The 24,945-nt window shown below is 35.5% G+C and overlaps 1 protein-coding gene across 3 annotated transcripts in view; it reads right to left on the reverse strand.

Moving 5' to 3' along the window:
- The window catches only part of GckIII (Germinal centre kinase III), a 70,085-nt gene that overhangs the window by 26,779 nt on the left and 18,361 nt on the right, over nucleotides 1–24,945 (reverse strand). For all 3 annotated transcript variants that reach the window (XM_076135876.1, XM_076135874.1, XM_076135875.1), the window contains exon 2: nucleotides 19,665–19,889. In XM_076135876.1, coding sequence (XP_075991991.1) covers nucleotides 19,665–19,889 — 225 coding nt within the window. The remainder of the gene's footprint in view (nucleotides 1–19,664; nucleotides 19,890–24,945) is intronic.

The following is a 24,945-nucleotide window of genomic DNA, read 5'->3' on the forward strand; positions in this document are numbered from 1 at the left end:
ACCTTGAACACGGTTAACAATTGCTCACTTTGTTCGTACAACCTTTTTCATTTAATTACCTGTAACAGAAACAAAATTAGCGTCAGTAAATTCATTATTTAAAATAAGTAGTTACAAATACCAATTAAAATCACCGGCCTAATCTAAGCTGTCACACAAAAGTAGTTTATAAATAAGGAAACAAATGTTTATTTTACTAAGAAACTAAATGAGACATAAGAACTTTATAACAATGTAACACATAACATTATGATTAGAACAAAAAACAATAAATTGGCAGCGAGTCGGTGTTACGGTCGCCAAGCGTTCAGAAGATCCCAAACTTTTCCCATTAGCGGGCCAGCCGAAATAGGGGACATAAAATGACGCTTACACCTCAACTACTTGTAAGTACGATAACTATTGCCATACCAAGTCCCAAATAGATAACAAGATATTATGTTTAGCATTTTAAATTATCTTAATTAATTTTTATAATTTTATAAGGTTTAAATAGCAGAATTAATTAGAACGCTGGATTACAATATTTCATACTGATGCTTGCAAACGCCATTTTCAAAACTATTCAAGCGGTTTCGTAAGTGTTTCTTTGCAGTACTGTGCATCGATCCTTAGAAGTTCCATTCTAAGTCTAGACAACTACAAAGTGTAGTCTCGTCGGTGTTGAACGCTTTAACTAGTAATTTAGCCAATCAGTGCAACGTGTGGGTAACGACACCAGTCCAATTATTTCCAAGTCTTGAGATATAAACTGGGTACTGACACTCGACAAAATTTGGCGCAATGTTGCGTGGGGTGTTGGTAGAAGCGTTTCTAGCTTAAATGTTAACGACATCAGACAACTAAAGTACCGTCCGCCCAATAAAACTTATTCCCGAATTCATCCGAGACGGAATAATGAGCCATTTTGTATTCTACAAACCGGAATTGCAAGCTAGATTGGCTTCTTTCTTACTATAAAAAGTAGAAGTAGTAGTAGTAAAAAATAAATTAAGTTGTTTTTTTATTGGACTTATTGGTATGTATTTAATTATAATAAACAATTAATCACTTCCTTTCTAAATTTCTTCCTAGTTGTAATTAGTGCGCACTTAACTATTTTAGCAATAAAACTAACGTCATAAAAACTAACGTTTAATCGATACGGTAAATATTTAATAATCCGATAGTAAACATCTGTTAAATATCTTTTAATCTAGTCTAGTTTTAAGCTCTTAAGAAGATTAAACTAATCAGCAGTCATGAGCAATACTATTAGTTCTCGAATATTAATTAAACAACAACACAAATAAATCTCCGGTTTATTTCTAGGTTGAAATCCGTTATTTATTTTCTTAGCATAATGTATGCGAAATTGATAGCGTAATAATGTGTGATTATTACTTAACAGTACGATCACGTAACTTTGACCTTATGGTATTATGACGTGACCTGCCGATTGTGCCCAACTCCACAAATGCCACCGCTGCAAATAGCGACCCATTACAATATAATGCCAGGCCGAGACGAGCCCTACCTCAACACGGAAATTATTATCACAGTCATAAATCCAGTCTGCTTTACAAAAGACGTGGTGAAATTTGTAACGTCTTGTCGCAAGCCCAGGAAAATATTTCAGAAAATTGCACACGTGAACGAAGATTTTGCAAAAGATAAAGGTACAAAAATAGTTTTGCATATTTCGCATATTTTTACGTAAGTGCTATTAGGATAAGATAAATGGTCAACCACGAAAACACATTCAATACAATTAAATGGAAGTAGAGCCAATGAACAGCGACAAATATAGAGCCAATAAATAAGACAATAAATTTACATGACGTCACTTGTTTGACTTCCATTTACAACACACATTTGCGTGTATCAAATATTTATTATACGATAACAATACAGATCGATACACGTTTGTGAATATACAATCGTAGATAGGACGGGAGTGGCGCAGCGAGGCGCACCGTCATCCACGGGACAATAGCGGGCCGTCCTTGAATTAGCACCGGAACTATTGTCACCGCGCACAATGGATAGGATTTGCCTAGATTGCCGTCGGGCCAGGCACGCGCCGCCGAGCAAAAACCACATACAAAACACGTAATGACAAAATCGGGAGCCAAGTAATAGCGTTCTAAAGTGCTCACTGGAATCACCCATTTGTGGCTCTCACAAAATATCACCCTTCCAAACGTAAATTGGTAGCAAATTTTCTAATATTTTTTATTCTATGTTGGGATGTTCGAACTTAGCTAGTATGTTTTGGCTATCCCAATATTACTGCAAAATCCAATATATCCGTAACTGCACGGAGCGACCTCAGAGCGTGATTTGTATATTGACCTTTATATTTTTTGCAGCAATACGTCAATGTCAGTAGGGAGTGTATTAGGGTTAGCATCCCAATAAAGATGTCCCTGGCGTAGATTATTATCGGGATCGCATCACGATGGTGGACGTGTCATTTTGATTAATCGATGTGCTGACGTAAAGTTACCATCCCGGGCTATTCGCCTATAATAAAAACTGCACTTTAATGACACATCGCATAATGCTTGTTTGCTATACCATAAAAACAATACGACTACCTACCTACTTGACCGCAAAGTGCTTTTTAATAACAGTAGATTTAACTGGCTGTATTGTCGTGATTAATAGTGGCTGTTCATCTGTTACCACAATTCCACAAATACAGCGAATTGTCTGAAACGTTGGTGCTACTGATTACTGAATTAATAACGCAAGTTCGTGCTGGTGAAAATTAAAGGTAACTTGAAAGAAACGTTAATTAATCATTTTGCGTGTTACTGGTTTTGTTTAATGTGATACTGATGTATATCGGCTTATTAAAATATGTCGACAATGAATTTTTGTTATTATTTTTGTTTAGAATAAACCCAGTTCCTTCGTTTTTTGGATTTTGAGCATAACGCGCTTGTGGCTTCTTTGTTTTATAAAACCTGGAAAACCTACTTAATTTAGTCAGTTATTTTAAAATACGTGTATAAACCGCAACGACCGAAACACAAATGCAAAGGAAATAAACTCAAGCACGAGCTCGTTTCTTATTAAAAGGTTGCAAATGAGGTTCAACCCATTAAAACTCACGTGGACAGAAGTGAGAAGAAATAAAATAGTGTTTATGAAATATAGGGCACCCAAATTGGAAATATAACCAAGTACCAAAAATAACTGTACAAAAAAGGTGGTACATTTTTGCAAGATAACAAGTTTGATCTGTCTTCCACTTCTAGCATATAGCAATAAAACATTCACTAAATGGGAAACAAGATTGTATACGATTAACATTTGATTGCGGTATTTGTTGAAATGGGGGACCATTTAGCGAAAGGTAGAGTTTTTCTAAATGACTTGATCACACAGATAATGTAGGTCGCGAGGCCGCCGTGCCAGGAGCTGCCGAGTTTGTATCCCTTCATACATAAATACGTTCCTCTAATTATACACGTGAACGTTGCCTATGACTGTACAGAAAAGGTTATAAGCTATATATATCGATGTATCTACCTGCTGCCGTTGACACGATTAAATGTGGCGATGATTTAATATCGTACACCGCTTGCCAACCGTTCCGGATATTTATCGATTTTCATTCAACGCGTTTTTGCTACACTTCATGATTCATGGAATACGGAAAGAATACCATGAATTGTATCTGTCAGATAAAAACTCGACAGCATCAGGAGCTTTTTGCCGTAGATTTCAAACGAAAATCGCGTTTTATTTCCGATCCAACAAGGCAAGTATTCAGCTTGCGATCGGAATGAAACTGACATTGCTGGATGAATTTACTGATTGGAGCAAACAATTCCTTCAAAATTGTTGCTGTCCTATATTGCTCAATATTATTTAAACTGAACAAGGTAAAACGACAAGTCAAACAAATAGTTAAAATACACCGTTAGTTCATTCAGTCTTGATACAAATAAATATGTTAAGCTTAGGTTTTAGGTTAAGGAGGAACAAATTGACTCTATCATAATATGTGACGTTATAGTTTTTAGTATAAGTTATGAAGTAACTTAATAAAGTTAAGCCGATAATGATGATGAAATATGCGTCATACGTATTGATCCGCGGAATAACTCAATCAGGTATGCGAAGAGTTCTATCGGGAAATAGAAAGGTGGCATTGTTTTGAGCCCACACAATACAGCTATAAGGACACCGTATCTCTGGGGAGGTGGCACCACCTACCGTGGAGCTTATCTCTCAATGGTTGCGCATTCAGTCGCTATTATTGTCTAACTTAAATTAATTCCCATAACAAAAGTTCTGCTTTATTAGCATAACGTGATGATTATGCCTTAAAGTGGGTTTTGATAAGTGAATTATATTGTTTGTGAGTATTGAGAAGTTGCAACCTGACTGTCAAAAGCTTCAGCCTAGCATATAATCTAATTCGCGTCTTAATGGCAAAATATTTAATTAACTTTATCACCTTATGGAATATTTATAATCTTGTAGTGGAAATGAACACATTTTTTTTTGTTTAATTTGTAGTAAACAAAAACAGTAAAAGGTTTTGAAGTTACAATGTACATTTACATATCAATCACTCAAATAATTAATATTTAAAGACATTTGTTTGAAGTTAAACCGCACTTGGAAATAAAGTCGTAAAAAGTGAATCTTATTTAAATGATGATCTGGGTACACACCCATGTGCCTAGTGATTGCGTAAACCTAACCTTGGTATCAAGAAACGCGTCTGAATTCCACGTGACACACCCACTGCGCCTTTTAGGAAGATGACGCAGAATATTTATAATAATGTTATCTCGGTCGAGCGATATTCGCAACAGTTTACGGTCAAGCCGAGGTCAGTGAAGACTGTGACATTATCGCATTTGGTCTGGATTACATTGTAGTTATTCGGTTTAAAAACGTTTAATAGAATTGCCATTATTTGTTAACATCTGTTTTACGGTATAGCCATTTCTTTAAAAACCATCAGGCTCTTACGACAGGACATGCAGCGATAAATATATAGCAGATTTTATAATAGTAATCGGTTGTAATGAATTAATGAGAGTAGCATGCACTAAAACATACAAGCTTTTAAACAAAGCACATCCAGTATTTCTCTCTTTTCTTTATCTAATTGTGTAGCTCATTTGAAACATACAGAAAAGTATGGGCTAATAATAAATCGATTATTAGATTTTTGAGCCGTTCTCTTCGATTGCAATCTGCCCTATCGTCTGTCGGTACAATGAGTGAGTCATTCGACCGCCCGCGTCGTATTTAGGTTATACGATTATCATGTCGCAACTAAACCAACACTCGATGCACATCCATGTCAATAGATGCGGGCGTAACAGATATCAGACAGTACTTAACCATCGAGGATCGATTACTGTCACGCATCAATTCAAACTACTTTTTGTTATCCTTCCATCGATTGATGTATTGACACAATGTGTAATACACATTGTGACATTATTATTGGCTCGAGATTACACGACAATAATTTAGTCATAGCAATTGCAATTCATCATTATGACATGTCACGGAGATAAATAAGTTCCTAAATATGGCTTACTACGCCGCTCTCTAACAATTTATTTATGTTCATAATCTGAACTAAACATAGTAACTACGTATCTGTAAAATAGCAAAAACCAAAATCTAACACATTCAATTCGATTAATGAAACAGTAGCAAAATTCAACATGACGCATTGTAATTCTCAGTTTTCTTTCTATAGGCTTACATCCAAATATGTCATCGAGACACGTTGGCGGTAAACAATACTCACTGATGTCTGATTCATACTCGGGATAATGCAACCGTTTGTATACAAACATAAACATTGTACACAGCAACATTCAGGTGGGTTTACATATTATTATGAGTAGGTGAAATTATTATGACAGAGGCGTTCTGTGCAGGTGATTGTATGAAAATTAACACTCACTCAGCTTGCGTATAATTTGTCGAAAAACCGAAGAGGACAACAATTAGTAGAGTACAAAAAAATTGTGGAACGCACCAGGGATTCAATTAAAGAGTGTATGTGCACGTAATCGGAAACCTGACCACGACTCAGTTGGCAATCATTACGATTGCGGGTAGATTTTTTTAGTAAATGCGGCATCTGGCTCGCATGTATGTGGGCAACATAACGGAATATCGAAATTGATCGAGAACGATTTACATAATGCGTGCCTTCTCCGAACACTCAAATGATCTCCACTTTGTTACACCTCTTGAAATCTTACATTTGCGTATTGCGTTACAGAAATTCGTAAGTACAGTAATATGTAAAGCTAAGGATATCTGAAAGTAGAAAGGAATACCTAGTAAAAATCAGTTTTAGTCAGAACACTTACAGACCGCGATATGGGAATTTTCCTAAACAATAATATTAAACTGTTAGGTGTTACAAATACGTATATCGACTGTCAATAAATAAAACTTCCTTTAAAATACAAAAATGCGTGAAAATATAAAGTAAATCCCAGCAATCTCGCAAATATCAACACAATTGCGCTGATTGAACGTAAAATATACTGAATACAAATAAATTATATTATTTATATGCATGAGTATTTTAGCGGCAACATGCAATCCAAGTATCCACTGAGTAAAATCAATAGACATATATATCTGTTATCCATTTCCACGATTTAATCAATGAAGCACCACAAATTCGGTATTAATTTTTATCGAAACGAAACCTATTTAGATCAGTTCCAGTGTAACAAACAAAGTTTGAAAAAAACAAAGCTATCACTTACAGCGTTAAAGCAGAATAACTTTGGTTCGAAAATAGTTTTCTAAGAAACAGAATTGAAAATAAATCTAGAGTATTGAAACACTCAGAGGCGATTGGTGGTGTATTTGTCGATGGCGTATAGAAATGGCAAGAAGTGCACGCCAAGTGTTGGCGATCTATCACTGATATCCATTACGCACAAAAGCTTTTAGTGTTCGCACCAAATGAAACCATCGACAACAGTAAATCAACACCGACACTGAAACTGGCACTACAATTCACAAAATGTTATACGGCTCTCGCCACGTTTACACTATAGTTTGTTCATAATACTGTTTACCTATAGTGGGAGCGGAAGGATTGTGTGAGGGAGGAAATTGAATCACATTTGAGGCTACAATCCATTACGTGTATCTAAACTGATACGTGACCCGTACGTGCAGAATTAACAATTTATGTCGGATGAACAGTGACGAGCGCGATTGCGAGCATACATGGTCAGAGATTAGAGAAAATTAATTAATCGAGACGGAAATCAAACATAGTACCTAAATAACCTTTGTCGCAAATGTATATGGAACAAAATACAGTTGTTACAATACAACACAATATGACCACCATAACAACGCCTGGCCAACCTGATATCCCCAATTAGTTGGGGCATGGGTGCGCAAACGCAACACGAGCGCACCACCAACACATGCAAATCGTTTATTGGCGCGACAATCAGATCGCGACGGGACCGGTCAACCGTACAGTCATTCGGTCATTGACTCCAACGATGGTGACACTGGACTCTCGCTAAACGTTTACTACACAACGCAAAAATTCTAAAATTTATGTCAGAACTGGAATTGCTGTTGCTATAACGACGACAGATATATTTTGGATCAAAAATGAATTCAATTAATGAATAATATGAACTGGTATTTTTGAAAGTTATTATTACTATTATAAAATTTAAGCAATGTGTTCATCATTAGTAATTTAGGCAATGTATAAAGTGATACTTAATTAAGTTGTGTAAGACGACACAGAATAATTATGTGTTCCCATTTGTGGCCTAAACTTCATTTATTATGTGGTAGCAACCCCTCGCGTCATCTTATATTAACAAAACGCAAGTTCTCACTTAAAATACAGTAAATAAGTAAGGAAATTCCTGTTTGAATACGTTGTATATGGTCCATATCTTCTTAATCAGATAGAGTACGTCAATTCAACATTGATAAATTGAATTAGGAAAGGCATTCAATTTGCATTTCCTTTGAACAAAAATACGTCAGCTTGTATTGTTTGCAATATTTACTATGAAGTCTCTACAGAATTCGTTTATAATTTCAAATAATTTACTTAGACATGCGGAAATTAATTGAGAATCGATAACTAAGTACTGATTAGATAAGGCGTACAGAAAAGTACTCGCATATGTCGTTCGATACTATTAGTCAACGTAACTGTATTGGTTAGTATAAAATTAATAGTTGTGAAACTAATATATTACATTATCGTTAATACACCACCCAGTTTTCTTATGATAAATCCTACAAATTATTTCTAGACTACCCTTAAACAAATTGGTTCCTCAGCTACAAACCACTTTTATACTTATGTGTAATGAAGACCATGAAAAGAGCAAACATCTGCTCACGTAAGGGGGTAACGAGCCTCTGTGGCAGCCATGGCGAGTAACACCTGTTCTATTTTTTGACATTTATATTCCGGTTGCGTCTAACCGCAATACAAGTAGACCGCCACGACCGATTAAAACGACAACTATACGCGTTAAGGTTTACTCGAACTTTTTAAACAACAAATCCCCTTAGTCCGACAAACTATATTAAAACGACCTAGAGCCTTGTTTATCAAGTAGGGTAATTTAAGAACCCCCCATAAAGAGCACTTCATCAACACATCATAACGAAAATAGCTGCGGACCCCATGCGCAGACGAGGGACAGGTCCACAATGGATCATTTCCGCAAGTTGACGCCTCATAATATATCTGAGAGGATGGACCTTTTAGTGTAATTTGAGGTAACGGAATATTACATCGTATATTTACATAGGTACATTAAGCCTACGAAAACCGCTAATGCTGACCCAAAAGGATTACGGGCGTATGTCGGTCAATCCTTTTTCGTCCGTCCATCTATTAATCATAATGTGGTCGTATTCAGATTGAAGACGGTAAGGACCAATAAAAGCTCTACATTTAGTTCGCGAGAGGCTCGCCTACGTCGTTGGTCGTGTTGAACTTTTTTACTGTGCCTTCGTCAAGTCAAACAAAGAGGCGGAACAAAGCGGAGAGAGCGGCCTTTGTGCGGATACGTTGAGTGCGACGGCACTTAACTCTGACATCGGTGACGGCAACAACGGCCCACCGACCGGGACATACCGCTTCGAGCTCGACGTCTTCCGCTGGACCTTACATTCCCTTGGGATCAACTTTCCGACCAACCGTGATATAACATTCATCGCTTTATTTAGCGATCATTGCAGGAAGTGAATAGCTCATAAATGCCAAGAAGTAAGCAATATATCAAAATTATTGGTTGATACGAACGGTCATAACCTGACACCTCTAAACGATAAGTGATAACCTTAAAAGAGCGGGGTTCTTTCATGCGTGTAGTACTGATTGTATAAGATAGCTGTTTTTATTGAAACGTTAAAACTCGTCTGATGTATTTATAAATAGGAAAATGAAATACACAACAGTTTAAATGCATCAGGCGAGGCCTGGGGGAGGGACGACCGGTGTTCGTTGATGGCGATGTTTTATTGGCTTGCCCTAATTGCCTCTCGTCCCACATTAACGACGTTTGCTACGACCTAGATAGGTTAGGAACACGCTCAGTCATCAATTTCCATATTGAAAACGTAGAACATATACATACCTAGTTCTTCCCCTTAAACTTTGAAAACAATGCATACCAAATGCTTGTGACACGACAGAAAGATAAACTAATACACATTAATTTCTTCTTTATGTATTCATAAATCGGATCAGATCGCACCCGTACAAGCAAAATTTGATGTCTTAAGGTGGCCTCACAGCATAAGCCGATGTATAACCCATAGAGGTCGAGGGCGAAAATATCAATTTTCCGAGCGGACAGTCAGCTACGTTTGGGTAATCCAGAATTTATCTCTTTCCTTTCGGGACAGCCACCCGTCGGCTTTCAATCACCTGCACCGGCACATAGACAACAGAGAAATAGAAATTGCTGGGAAAACCCAAGGTGTTTCAGACATCTGACGCGAAATATGTTTACCTACACAGGCGATCGTTACGGTCAAAGCGACCGCAGCAGATTCGAGGATATATCAGATCCTACATATTTGACTACGTTATTCAAATGGACGGACGGGACGTGCGCAGGTATGAACTATCTTCAGTAAATAGGTAGACACATCGAGCATGACAAAAAGTTGCACCTATCCGTTACAGGTGGAACTACATTGCAGAATTGCGCTTTTGCGTGTGCGCAAGTTAATCCGGTTTTCTCCTTTGATGGTTAGAATTCATTAGCTACGTAGATAGAATGGTAGTTATATTTATTACGTCATGCTTTCGTTGCTAATCTGAGCGCATCGGCCTCGGTGACGCATGCCCGCCTCCTGCGGTCAATTCAACTGAATTTATGGCAGCTGCAAGGTCGGCTCAGGATAACGAACCCGACCCGAAACGGTGCGTTACGAAACAGGTCTTAATTAAATCGACAATAAACGTTATCATTACAGCGTAATTAGATATAACTGCTGAGTATTTGTGATCAATGATTCGACTGTGATTTCAGAAATTTTCACTTTTGACGAGTCAATAGCAATAACTATTAATGTAGTGTGACCCGGATCATTGATTGAACCTACAGATTGGAATTGTATGCGAATAAAGATATGTTCGAAAAGAGTGAACACAGTCGTACAAAATCTAACATCGGATTAATTGAATCGTCCGGAGCCCTGGTCCATTTCTACATGAATATATATAGAGACGACTGAAAACACAACCACTTTCGTTAGGCCTATCGATATTTTTTCAAGATGAGATTAATTAGTGATTTCAGGATTAAAGCGATTAATTTCAGATAACGATACATAATATGAGGCGTGTTTATTTATAGACTAAGTAATTCGTATTATTGTCCACGCAGGTTTCGTGTGGTAGTATCTAAAATATGTGTGTTTCACTGATAAAATACTATTACGAATAACAAGCAAATTAGATTATTCAATTTCGTTAATCTTGTTAAGCTTGTGAGGTAAGTAGATCAAAAATAGATAGCTACATACCAGGATTTAATTTTAAGAGTCAATATACTTAGATAGTATAAATATCTGATTTTGAAATAAAACGTGTACCAGTATAATAACAATATTTATCGATAAGACAGTGATGGTAAAGAATTTACAAATATATTTATTTCCAATACAAGGACAATAAACTAAGTACCTGCCTAGAAAGTGACAGTTTTGGACTTTACTAAAATACACACGAAATAAATATGACCTTATAAAGTGTATTCTTAACTTAATCGCGATTTTCTTAAGTAATAACTTCCGGAATGTAGGCGGATCCTTATTTATTTATATTTCGTCAATACTTATATTTATATAACTTTTAATTAGGTATCAATTGATCATTTACACCAATGAAAAAAATCCTACAGAAAATGAACGCATAATTTCGATTTAACTGATGTCAACAAAAAACTTGAAGTATAAGTAAGTGCTGATGATATACGTAGAACTTTAATTGGTTTTTATGAAAGTTTATAATTCAATATTAGGTTGAGCATCGTCAGAGGCCGGAATAACAGAGTAGTGGTGGTGTTTAAGTTATTAAGGAAGCCTCGACGCTACGCCACGTAATAAGATTAGCCGCCGAGGCAGGACGAAACGACTTTACGCCGGCTTGTACCACGAGTTTATCACATTTTGTGACATACATAACATCACACACACCTGTGTCGTTAATTTCCCGAGAAATAAAGCAAAATACACTTATGGTCAGAGTAAACTACAGGCTATCGATACACCGGGCAAAGTTCCAAACTCCAGATGCAACATCAGATTTTCGTGGCAGGAATAGCCAATAACAATTTCCCCGAATTGGAAATTGACCACGGAACATCACGTCTAACAGTCGTTAAAGACCAAGAAGCTAACAAATTGCTTAAGTTCAACGTATTAAATAACTTTCTACATTCTCTTTCATACATACGAGCAATAAATAAACAAATAACTTTTATTTGTAAATTTTACTTAACCTAGCAGCAAAAAAATGTCTACTATTATTTATGATAACAAACAGTTTCAATAACAAGCCGACGAAATTAAAACGTCCGATGCATGCCATGATACGTTGTGTGCGGACATAACAAAAACACTTTACTGTGGGCAGTATTTTGAAATACCATTATCAACAAAGAGAGGAAACCGCAGGTTGAAAGCGCTCATGAAATGTAGCTCTAAATATACAGTTTCATTATTAAATAACGCAAGTATCTCTAAAATTTTGTTAATAAAATTTCTGGTGATGTTTTTAGTCGGGTTTTCCCGCTAGCTGAGTGCAATGCGGGCGCTGTCACATCGTGTCCATGTTACGTTGAACGAAGTAATCTCGTTTATCGGTTCAGATGTCGTCACCAGCTTCTACCGCTATCCTGCAAACCGCCGCTCCGTCAATTTACGTCGGTTTTGCTGCACTTACGTCATTTCACAAGGAAATTGCGAACTATAATTATATTAGAAAAAAATGTTGGGCGGTTGCCGCTCGTTTGATACTTGAATTAATGCTTGTAACGCAATTTAATGTTTAGCACTTAGAACACTTTAACTTCTTTTAAGACCAATCAAGCCCAGTAAAATTATTGCTTGATGACACCTTTTAAATAAGATATATTTCTTATTCTGACTTAGAAACTGTATCACTATAATCTATAGCAATGAATGTCTCATCAAATCTGAATAATCACACTAAGCTTTAGTTCTATGCAATTCCAATGGAAATGTAGATTAACTCCATCAATTCCACAGACCGAAAATTCCGTCCTATTTCTGTAATTGAGTCTATTTCGCGCGCAGTGGACATTGTTTTATGCGATAATCTAACGAACCGGACAGGGCTTCAGGTCGTTAGTATTCATCGCACTAAGTCCTGAATCCAGGGATTACACAGAGAATACACTGGGATATAACTATGAATATTATATGTACCACTCCAAACTATAATAGTGGCACATGCACATTTCTGGAAATCACGCCGTTGTCATAACACAGTTTATTTAACATAATAAATAAAAATGTCCACAAATGTCGCGGAAAAACACTATAAAACACCAAATGACTGTTATAAATAACATACTTCGCAGTAGTTAACTATTCAAAACGAACATCGTAGAAGTCGTTTACAATAATCAAACGACACTATTATTTCCTTTAGGGTTTAGGTAGATATAACACCCACATTAAAGATAAAATGTACTTCGGCATTTTATTGGCATTCATTCGTCTGATACATTTTACAATATCTGCACTTTAGTCTTTACCCGAGATAATCTTTAACAGTCAACTACTGTATCCGAAACTATAAAAGATAGGCACATATTAACTGAAATATTTCGCGTTAAATATAATTTTGTGATTACTCTTTTAGAAAACCCAAAATACCAAATGAAAAATGTTAGCTAAGCTTTAAATAGCCGTGAAAATGATAAACAGAAATAATATTTTGTAGAAACGATTAATCTTCAACGTTTAATAAGAACACAAGTCATGAATTTAATCTATCCAAATGATTAAAGGGCTAATGAATCACTCTAAAATATATCTGTATAAATAACACACCGTTATCCATCATCTATACTAATATTATAAAGCTGAAGAGTTTGTTTGTTTGTTTGTTTGTTTGTTTGTTTGTTTGTTTGAACGCGCTAATCTCGGAAACTACTGGTCTGATTTGACAAATTCTTTCAGTGTTAGATAGCCCATTTATCGAGGAAGGCTTTAGGCTATATACCAGTGAAAAATGTTACAAAAACGGGGAAAATTATGATTCTCTTATGTGACGCAAGCGAAGTTGCGCGGGTCAGCTAGTAGATAATAACTTAAACAGATCCTGTGAGGTTATCAGACGTACTTTGAAAAGTCTTAATTAGTCTATCGTGTCAAATAAATCTTGTTTAATTTGGAAACCGAGAAATGTATTAAGTGTTTAATTTAAACGCGACATCAAAAAAACCGGTAAGATCGCATATTTGAACGATTAATGACCTTTGTAAGACTGTTAGTCAAGCATTTGATTTGGCAACACAGCGGCGGGGCGCGCGGTAAATAAACGTATATTTTGCTACTATTCTATGGCTGTTCAGTACATTTTTAAAATAGCAAACTAATTAGATTTCGTTGCACCATAGTTATATATAAAACATGGGCCCAAATAATAATTGATGTTGAAGATTCTACAATTTTAGCACCTCAGCGTGGTGATGTAATATTTTTAAATGTCATATTAAACATACAAAATTCCGCTTTCAGATCGTTTATGCAATTATTGTCTATTATATCAGCTATTAAATAGCAATAATGATAGTATTCCTCGTGAAAGGCCACGAATACAACCCCGATTGTATTGTAACACTGAACGAAATGAAATAAGCCATTAGTCATTAAGAAATTCTCGGCAAGGGAACGCCGCCGAATCACAATTATAATTCAGTTAAAAGTGACGAAAAGAGGGATGACTGACAATTTCTGAATAATCCGACCAAGAATGATTACGACATTAATCTGTAAGGAAAGGCGGCGGTTGAGAACCAAGGTGGTACAAATTATATCGTTTATACATAGATTTTTATAAAATTATTCGTATACTCAGATCTACATCTTTACTTTTGAGAATTCAATCGAATACTCTGACGATGTGGTGTGTTAGGAATTTCTCATGTTATTGTTATGTAGCTAACGTAGGTATCTCTATCAAACCCGCCGACAAGCAGTTATAATAGCATAATATTCCCAACTCAGACAAAGCTAATTCAATAACCTCTAAATCGCATTAATGTCGCACTGAAGATTGTTTACTCGAGACTACACCCCATTCATAGCATTTCTCAGATATCATAGTTTAGTAACAATAACGTAGTATAATACGTATTTCTTCTTAGGAGACTTATGTCGCTTAGGTAATTAATGAACATATTTACTCAGTTATAAAATAGTACTAAAAGTATATTACGAGTATTAAGTGTAAACGTATAAAACGGTTGAACACACAATTGAAGTTTGCCAATAACAAACTGGTCTGCCATAGGCCAAAAAATGTTTGGGTACTTCAATTATAAAATATTAATTGCAATTATAATTACGTATTACATTTCGTATAATTTGCTAGTTTTAGACTAGTGTCAAATTAGTTAATTAAATAATATTTCGTATAAAACATTTTTATTATATTCTACACAATATATTCTGCGAGCTACTGAACAAAGGAGAGCCGAAGTTAGAGATAACAATTATTGTACAAACTTTCAATGCCATACAATAATATTAATAATGGCGCAATTGGACATCAAATAGTTAAAAACCACATATATGTTAATTGAATTAACAATAGCTATCCATAACAGAAGTTTACGTTAATAAGATTATAATTTATGCCATCGAATCATTGACAAAGCAAATTTCAAGTTCATAATCACGTATAAATTGAGAAATCAAATCCAGACAGACGCTCAATAAGGCAAATTCCAAACTTTCAGAACTTGACCTTCCAAGTTCAGAAGCAAGCTATACCCCACCTCATCCCTCGCCCCGCCCTTACCGCACTCGGGCCGCATTGCAGTGAAACAGAAGGACGGGACCAAATAGAATCAGCCCTGTATCAAGTCTCTTTAAATCCTTTGGCTCAACAAAATAATATGACACTCACGTCTGCTTAAAACTGAAAGTGTCGTCGAACTTTCTTGCATACGATATTGTACTGCGCAGGTCTTAATTTATTGCATTGGTATTGAGACACCGTAGAAATTACAAAGTCGATAACTAAAAATGAACAGCAACGAAGGGACAATTAGTTATATTGTGTCAGGGTCCAACCAGGGTACATATTAAAAGGACCCTACGAACAGTCGTTGCAACTGGGTTGGTTAAACCTTGACACCAGTAGTCACACAACAGAGGTCAAGGTGATCCTAATGCGTTTATGGCTCACAACCTTGCGCACTTTATAGTCATCGTACGGCCCTGAACGACCGTTTCTTCTTAAATCCTAAAAATAAATATGGAATAGAATACTTATATAGATCTTACAAGAAGCCTGCGTAGATATGTTATTAACCTTCCTTAATTCGTTGGAATTAAAATCTTTAAAACAAACATTGTTATCTAAATTTCTACATATATTGTGGAAAAAGCCTTCCTCCAGTAATTAAAATTGAGCGTGTAATCAATAGGTCTGTTTACGTGAAGTTCTTAACGATTTAGTATTACTGAGAATGTCTTCGCGACCGTGAATTAAATAAATGACCACGGGGCTACAATATTACAGATCTAGCATCTATATATCACTTCAAATATTTCGAAACGTCATGGAATCTAAATGCGTTGTTTAAGTTAAACACTCTGAAATCATTTTTTTATTATTGCAAGGCCTGCAGTGGATAATATTTAACTAAGTTAGTGGAATAAATGTAAGAGATTCTTGACATTTTTCCTTAAGGCTATGCGCGATGAGTCACCAACGTCCTTCACCTCGGCCCAACCGTACCGACCGACATCCGCATTCACAATTTTACCCACTAAAACCCTCTCTCGAGGAGGCTTATTCACGTCACATTTAAATTCATTCATAGCGTTGACGTAAATGCGACGTTTCTGAACCTAAGACTTTTAAAGTATGCTACAAGCATACTCATTGGAATGACTCAAATGCTTGACCTTTAACAGAAAACAAATAAGGATATCGAAAAACAAGACTAACACTCTGCAGCCAGTTGCAAACCACTTTCTATTACTAAACAATTTTTATAGAATTGTTGATATGAATGTAATTTAACATCAAGCCATTTGCCGATTGGTCTGCAAAGATATTATGAGAAAGAAAACAACATCAGTTACCCGTGCAAATAGTGAAGCGGATCATTGCGATTACGCCACCGACAACATCACTTCACTTTCTCTGCAGAACAAATCGCTAAAATACTTAATGTCGCAAGGAAAAATAAGATAGAAGTCGTATGTCTAGTTGAACTTTATAAATAAATAAGAATATCCCTATAAATTCAGGGATTCCGTGATTCTAAATTTTAGGAACGAAATTCGACCCAAAAAAGTGAAAGTTTATTAAGGTATAAGTTGGGATATCATAAATCCATACGTGGCCAATTGAAAAGGTTGTGAAAAGGAGCGACACAGGTTTTTGAAAACGAAGGTCCGTGCATAGAAATCATCTTGCAAGGAGTTGTTTTATGTTACTCTCAACTAATAAAGTTAGCGACACTCTATACAAGAAATGGCAGTGGTAGACACAGGTAATAAAATAAATGCCCAATAGAGTTGGTAGAAATGATCCATTACCAGTTACAATTTAAGAAGAAAATCACGCTCTCGGCGGCCGAATTAGATCGCGAAATATAAATAAATATCATATGAAAGTGGAACATACCCTACAAAACGTTGCTGTCGCGTAACGTCAAGTTCATTTCGTTAATTGAGCGCCCCTGCCTTTCATAATTCGGACGAGTACCATCACCTCTCATATGCCAGACGCATGTTTGTTTACACAAAATGCTGCCAACTGATTTTGTAACACACCAGTTGGTATTTAAGCAAAAGATGAAAGAGAAATCAAGTCATAGATGTATCGCAATTTATTAATTCCAAGATTAAAGATAAGTTTTATAGATATGTTGTAGATTTATGTACATACTAAGGCATGCATTGCATCGTATTTTGCAAGGCACGCATAACAACAACATTCGAAAGTGTGTCAAGATTGCAATAGCAACGAGCAGTCGACGCGATGCGCCAAGCGGGAAACGCAACGCATCAAAAACATTTACCAACAATAACTCTTCCGCGTAAGTAGAATCAATTACTTACTTTCCGCGGCCAACATATTAATGCTTTTAATAATGACACTTATTCAGATTTAATTCTTGCCCTGACTTTCTTCTCGCATCTTATCGTATCGTTAGTGGAAGAAGAAGCCCTGACTTTATTCTTTCAGTATTACACCAGATTAATCAGATCATATGCTTAAAAGTTTATTTGGAGTAGGTATGTATAATATATATTTTGCAATGGTACCACACTAAGTGCAAACAACACATACGATTTTGATCCATATATTCTAAATTCATAATAATGATGCCGTTCAAAGTTATGTAACGGAAAGAAAGATTCCCGGTACAATCAATATAAAATATAAATAATTATTATTTATCTATCTACAACGCTCATTGCGACTATACTGCTAATCCACACAGACACATAAATAAAATTGGATTGAGTGTGGAACAATAAAAATGCAAATATTGATCATAACAGGGCAGACATAATTGTCCGCGCTGGCGGGATGCCTCGTGTCTCTCATTCTATTCGCGCTTTAAAGGGGTTCATGATATGGAATGCTCCCAATATCCATATCGATTCGTCTCTTATTAAGATCATAAAGGAAAGCAAATTAGCCTCAAAACTCTCTTGTTACTTTTAGCAGAGTAACCAATAAAATACGACTTTGTATTAAAATTTATAACACCTCATCTCCTCGCTACGTCGGAGTTAGAAATTGCTTTATCGACATAATCAAACAGATATTTCGTTTCGATGACTCCCACAAACTGAATATTATTTTCTGTGGTTTTATGAATAAGGAATGTGGCAGGCAAATGAACAGTCGAGATTCCAAATGTTCAATGCACAGTGTGATCCTAAATATAACCGACCGGTTCCGTGTTTGTGTCGTGTTCTGACCCCAAACTCTTCGTGACGGACATCGTTGTACAGTCCGGCGCAGTACAGCACGCAAACGAATTACGCGATTGGGTGAACGTTCTATAGTAATTTTGTTACAAATTTCGTGACATTCAACAACCAGTATTGCGCAATCACTGCAATCTAATAAACAGAATCGTACTAGAGCCGTTTCAATAACGCATATTGTAGCTTAAATTGCACGTCTATTAACGGACAAAATCTTATTTCGTATAGTCACGACACTATCAATGTCCTATTACCTAGACCTGGATGTAATACCACGGGTGTACAATTACAAAAGAAACAACTACCTACTACTCCGCTAACAGTTGGTATTAACTATCCAGGTATTTTATGTCAGCACGCCGCAGCGCTTTCTGTTATTCCATCTGAATAAGCGGTAACAAACCTACGAAACTACGAAGCAATTCTATGCGTCACGCTGTTGCACACAACAGCTAATGTCACGCAATTTAAACTACTAATGGAAGAAGAATTTATTGCAACCAACTTTAAAAATGTGAGTATGTCAGTTCACACACAGGGCCAAGGAAAACGAATTCGCGAGGGGTTATCACTCAACAAGAGAATACACTGCGTAATGGAGTCCATTACGCGTGATCCTTGTCTTTTATAAAGGCTCGGCGGTAGATAAGCAGACGAAGGCACAGCTTCGCAGACAATGATTGATGCCGCATGCCCCGAGACTGACAAGATAAAACGTAATATATTCAACAAGGTTTATCTTACTCCGTAGTTCAATATGAATACACACGAAGATTATCAGCTTTTATTAACTGTAATGAGCGTCGAATTTAGTGAATGGTGTACAAAATTATCATAGACGTCTACAATTTATCACGGCTGTAGCCTAAGGTAAAATAGTTCAGAGAATGCTGGCTCGCTCTAAGTAGAGATAGGAAATAAATCACAGAGAGAGAACTCACCTTCAAGTATGATCCGTAATATTTAGTGACGTATGGACTGTCGCATTGCGACAGCACCATGATCTCCTGCTGGATGTCCTCGATTTCATCTTCTGCTTCTTCTAAATCGATTATTTTAATGGCGACTACTTGTTGGGTTCTGTTATCGACACCCTTGAACACTTCGCCGAAGGAACCCTTGCCGATCTTCTCTTGCTTCGTGAAGATCAGCTCAGGATCGACCTTCTGTAAAAAAAAAGAAAAAACAAATATTAAATAAATATTTCGGTAATTCAACATTGGTTAAAAATGTATTTCTCGATTTAGAAAAGAAAAGTTCGATAATTTTAGAATTTGTTGACGCTGTTCTAGTTTTAAAAGTTCAGAATGGAATCGGCAGAACAATTAAGGTCAACTATTAAAACCCTGATTGCGACCGCTGACTCAAACTTGAAAATAATTCTCACAGATCTTAATCAAAGCTTTGCCTACTTGGTAACGTATTTAAAATTATGTTGTTACATGTATGAAAGTATCAACCTTCCAGACTTTTATAGTAATATGCTAAAGAAGTCGAGGAGTAAGTATTATTTACCCTAAATTATGTTTTAGGTACCTTATCTATACGCAAATATGGAGTTTAAAACAACGATTGATATGTATCATGGTGTTTCATAAAATGTGCATACGCACGAGTTAAAATTTCAATTGCGATTACTATGCACAATTTTAAACTCCCGATTCATTATTTTTATTCTAATACAAAGTTGGTAATCTATGAACCGTCATAATATATAAAAGAAGATAAATAAAAAAATAACGACAAACACTTTAATTTTATCTATCATTATCAATTCTTAAAATAATTCAATAATTTATGCAATTATAGAGGCTAGTAATAAGAATGGAATTTGATAAGAATCGATTAATAGACGATTGTAGAAAACCTGTTTAGATAAGGTGTTATCGGAAATGACATGTTTTGTAGTCTGCGTCATAATGGCTAAATACATAGGTACACATTATATTCAGTATACTAAAATTTAATCGTATCACACTTTTATAAACATTTTTACTACTTAATACATCATTACATTAAAATTATTACTACGGACTGAGACTTGAAGTATGGTAAGGTATGGTAAGACTTAAAGTATGGCTAATCTTTTGAGTTATCCTGTGCAAAAATGATAGTTTGACGAATCTCCGAATATGCCTTATTATTCTTGTCATCATCCATCCATGTATTTTTAATTGTATTTCATTTAAAAAAAATACCATACATGGCTATAAAAAAATGTAAAGGTTAACCTTTCGACATTTATCTGACATTGCATGGTGAGTCAAGGCTTTGCGCATCGAGATGCAATCGATGTTAATATACAGCCACATGATGCCTCAATGTAAATATTTTGAACTTTAGCCGATACGAGTAATATTCAACATGCTTATTTGTATACAAAGCAGACGCGGAAGATATTGGGAATTTGATATTAATTGTTGTTAAGTCTTATTTATACGTAAATATTTGACTCATCGAATTCTTAGCTTCAACAGAATTCCGTACTTCCTTATAATTAATCATAAATCACAATTACACAATTAATATCAAGAGCTATTTCACTTTTCTACCAGAACAGTATAAATGACAGTAGGTACACTTTTATAGTAAATTGGGTAGATATAATAAAAACAATTTAAGAGTTCCAAAATTCAAAGAGAGGCACTTGGAATCTGTAATTTGAGGATACTGAACAAGTACCTATAGAAAGAACATAAACTTTACGACTTTAGCGTTTTAGTCGTAAAATCGTGAGATGACATAAAATGTGAGTTAAGTTATTTAATAAAGAATCCGGTGATAGTATCCAATCAATAACTAATGTATCAAAAACTTGTATTATTCTCAAGTCTAGACAAGATGGATGTATAACATTTTTTAAAACTAATTAATCTGCTTTGAATTGGTTAGCCCTAATTACTTTTAATATAAGGCAACATCCATTTTACAAGGGTCATCTTTAGTTATTCGTTTATTTTGTAACATAGGGGAATTATGATAAAAAAACAATCATAGAAAGTAAAAGAGAAAACATAGGATAAATATCTACATCTCCTCGAAAGCATGATAGTTTCCAGGCTGAGATAAGCACAGCACGTGGATCGTTTTATCCGAGTTGAGACGGCACGAGACAGACTCGAAAGGGGACGTGACCGGACTACCAACGAGGTCGGCCAGAGAGCATATTGAGACGTAAATCTTCTTATTTTTAATCTAGTGGCAGGGCAGTAAATAAAACTGCTTTAGATTTAAACGTATTCGCCTCGGCTACACGAACTACACCCAGAGAAGTCCTATTTATTGGTAGTATGTATTAGTACTACTCCTCCAATATTGGACCGATAGATAAGTGAGCGAATAAATAAATAGAAACGTGAAATGATTTCACAACAAGAATGCGACTAGTTTTGTATCTTTATGAGAAAAAATATTTTTATAAGTTTGTATTATAATGTAAAGAATTCCTAAAATCCATCTTACTAAACGCTCTAGCCATTTTGCAGTTGAGGGTTATGAATAACAAAGCCGAAAAAAGCGTTTGCGAAAGTCAGGAAGTGTGCGTAAAAGTCATACCGCTAGAAGCAGGTACCAAAATAACAACGTAAAAAACGTAACATCATCATTATTTCCTGTTAAAACGCCACACGTAAGGGGCTTCAAAAAGGAGACGATAAGTAAAAGGCTCATCTTTGCGCGAACAAAAAGGCTTATTGTATTCTGTAAGCCAATTTTTACACGTCAGGTCTGACATACAGAGTAAAGATCAATTTACTGGCGGGACGTTTATGAATAATAATATTTTAGTACAAGCGGGAAAAGTTAGATCGCACGTTGTTAATTGAGGATATACAGGGCTTGCCGTTCCGCTTTTAATTAAAAACAAACGTTGAGAGATGGCGACGAAATGTTGTATGGAAGTTGGCTATTGTGATCATTAAAAAAACGTATAATAGACAAATAATTTGCGTTGTATACAAGTGAGTACTTGAACTACATTAAATTTTAAATGCGCAAACAATTTTTCTGTTGTAATAAATTAAGATAATCTCCCAGTAATTGATTTCATATAATCGCACTAGCCACTTTTTATACTACAAATTATAAAAGGTTGTTTTGTTAAGTAAAGTTCCTTTTGAGTAAAGTTTCTCTGTTTTATGTTAGGTTTCAACTTTTCTATCGTCGGTGTTAGAAAGCTTTTAAAAGATTAAAAATAGGTAGGTACCTATGCAAAAAGTTTTTGGGAAAAAATATAAGTAACCTTTTTAGATAAGAAAGACAACGTTTTTCCATTTTAAGTTTTAAAAAAAATGCTGGCTCTATAATCTTTGGTATGTTTCTAAAACATTTTAAAAACCGATACTATTGTGTATTTCATAGCAGCACGTGTCTAGTGGTAATGTCCAGCAGTTAGTTATAATTAAATAGGTACTTAGTTTTTTTTTCAGTTTTATAGTTTGTCGTGTAGATGACGTCTACATAAACACTCGATAACCGGTAACACTATCCGACACACATAGTACTATGAAATGACGTAAGCGAGGCTGACGAGTAGCATGACAGTCCCTAACCGAGTTATTTTTACACTACCATCCATGGCCACCCGTCTATTGCATGATAAGGTTCACGCGATAAAAGCCTAACGTTAATTTTCACCACGAATACTCTTACTTAATAACTGGCACGTTCACAAATTGTTACGGCCGTGATTGAGCTGTGTCGTAACACACAACAATTTGGTTATTATTTGCTAAATTGTTATGAATAACAGCTTGAACGTAGTTTACGTTAGATTTTACACAATACACGGTTTGTTGCTTTATATCTTGCTAATTTATTTTAAATCCTTGAATTTTTTACACTATGTACTAGGCCATAAAATTTTCAGGCTTTAAGTTACAAGATAGAGAACATAAATATTTTCCAAAAATAAACTTTTAACTTTAAATTACCTGAGTAGATCGAACCCTAAAGCGTATCAGTATTCTACAGATAGCCACCTAATTTAATTTTATTAGCGCATTCAATAAAGATTGTACTCGTATTCATGTTCAGAAATGTCGTAATATTAAGAGCTCTTTCCAAGCCATTGTGGAAAGGTGAAGGTTGATTCTAAGTTCAGCTTCGTTTGCAAAATGTCGTTATTTGCAGACATTAGATAGGGATTACTAACGTCTGTTACTTATAAAACTCTATAAAGAGTGCTGCTGAACAAAGCTTTGTGTACCTAGTAAGTAATATTTGATTTCTTTTTGGCCGAAATTTTAACATCATGTTATTACACTATGTTAAAATTCGGCCTGTCCAACTAAAGTTTTTAAGCTATAGCTATTAGGCTCATACTAATAGGTAAGTAATTGTATCTTCGCGAAGAGAATACAAGCATTTTTATTGCAGTTTAATATCATTTGTCAATAGTCGTAAGTCGCTAGTGTACAACTAGGTATGTACTTTTAACAATAATTACCACAAAAACTAAGTAGTTATTGTCTTAACCGAGTCGAATTAATATTAATTTCGTCTTTACGACGTAGAACACGAAAAAAATAACCTTGTAACCTTTAATTACTTAAGCATACTATGTGCATTACCATGGTTAGGTAATTAAACTTTCATGATAAAAATATGTTGCAATCGAGTCACGACACCCACCGTGTGGGATAACGCAACATTGACCTTGTTGCAAAAGAAAACAGTACTGGTTATATTAAAGACAATAACGATATCAGTCGATATTAATGAGTTCAAAAATATTGTAAGAGCGAGTATTTTAACATACACATCTTATAAGTAATGTTTGAAACTTTGAAGACACACCTCTTACGTTGTGTGTTGTTGTGTGACACAAGTACAGTCACCTTTATTTAAGTGTCCTCGCACCGTAAACAGAACAACCTCACTTACGACTACATTTGCTATTCATTAGATACTACCCTATATAGGAAATCGTCTTACACCGGCGTACTATAAAAGGGCTAAACGGCATACGTTCGGCAAACACACATTTTTTGCTGGACCTTCGTAAGAGTTACGTAAATAAGTAAACATGGACCTTTCTGGATACATAGTCGTGTGAAAGAGATCAACTAAAGCGGTAGTAACGAGATAGATTTAATATATTTGGCTAAAATTTTCAGTAAGAAATAATTTGTCATGTAGGGTAGACGTTCCCAAAAATTATAATAAATCCCAAAATATTTGGCATTAAAAAAGTATAAATACCCTTACATTCATAAGGGTTTC

The sequence above is a fragment of the Anticarsia gemmatalis genome, chromosome 3 (assembly GCF_050436995.1).
Source record: "Anticarsia gemmatalis isolate Benzon Research Colony breed Stoneville strain chromosome 3, ilAntGemm2 primary, whole genome shotgun sequence".
Taxonomy (NCBI): domain Eukaryota; kingdom Metazoa; phylum Arthropoda; class Insecta; order Lepidoptera; family Erebidae; genus Anticarsia; species Anticarsia gemmatalis.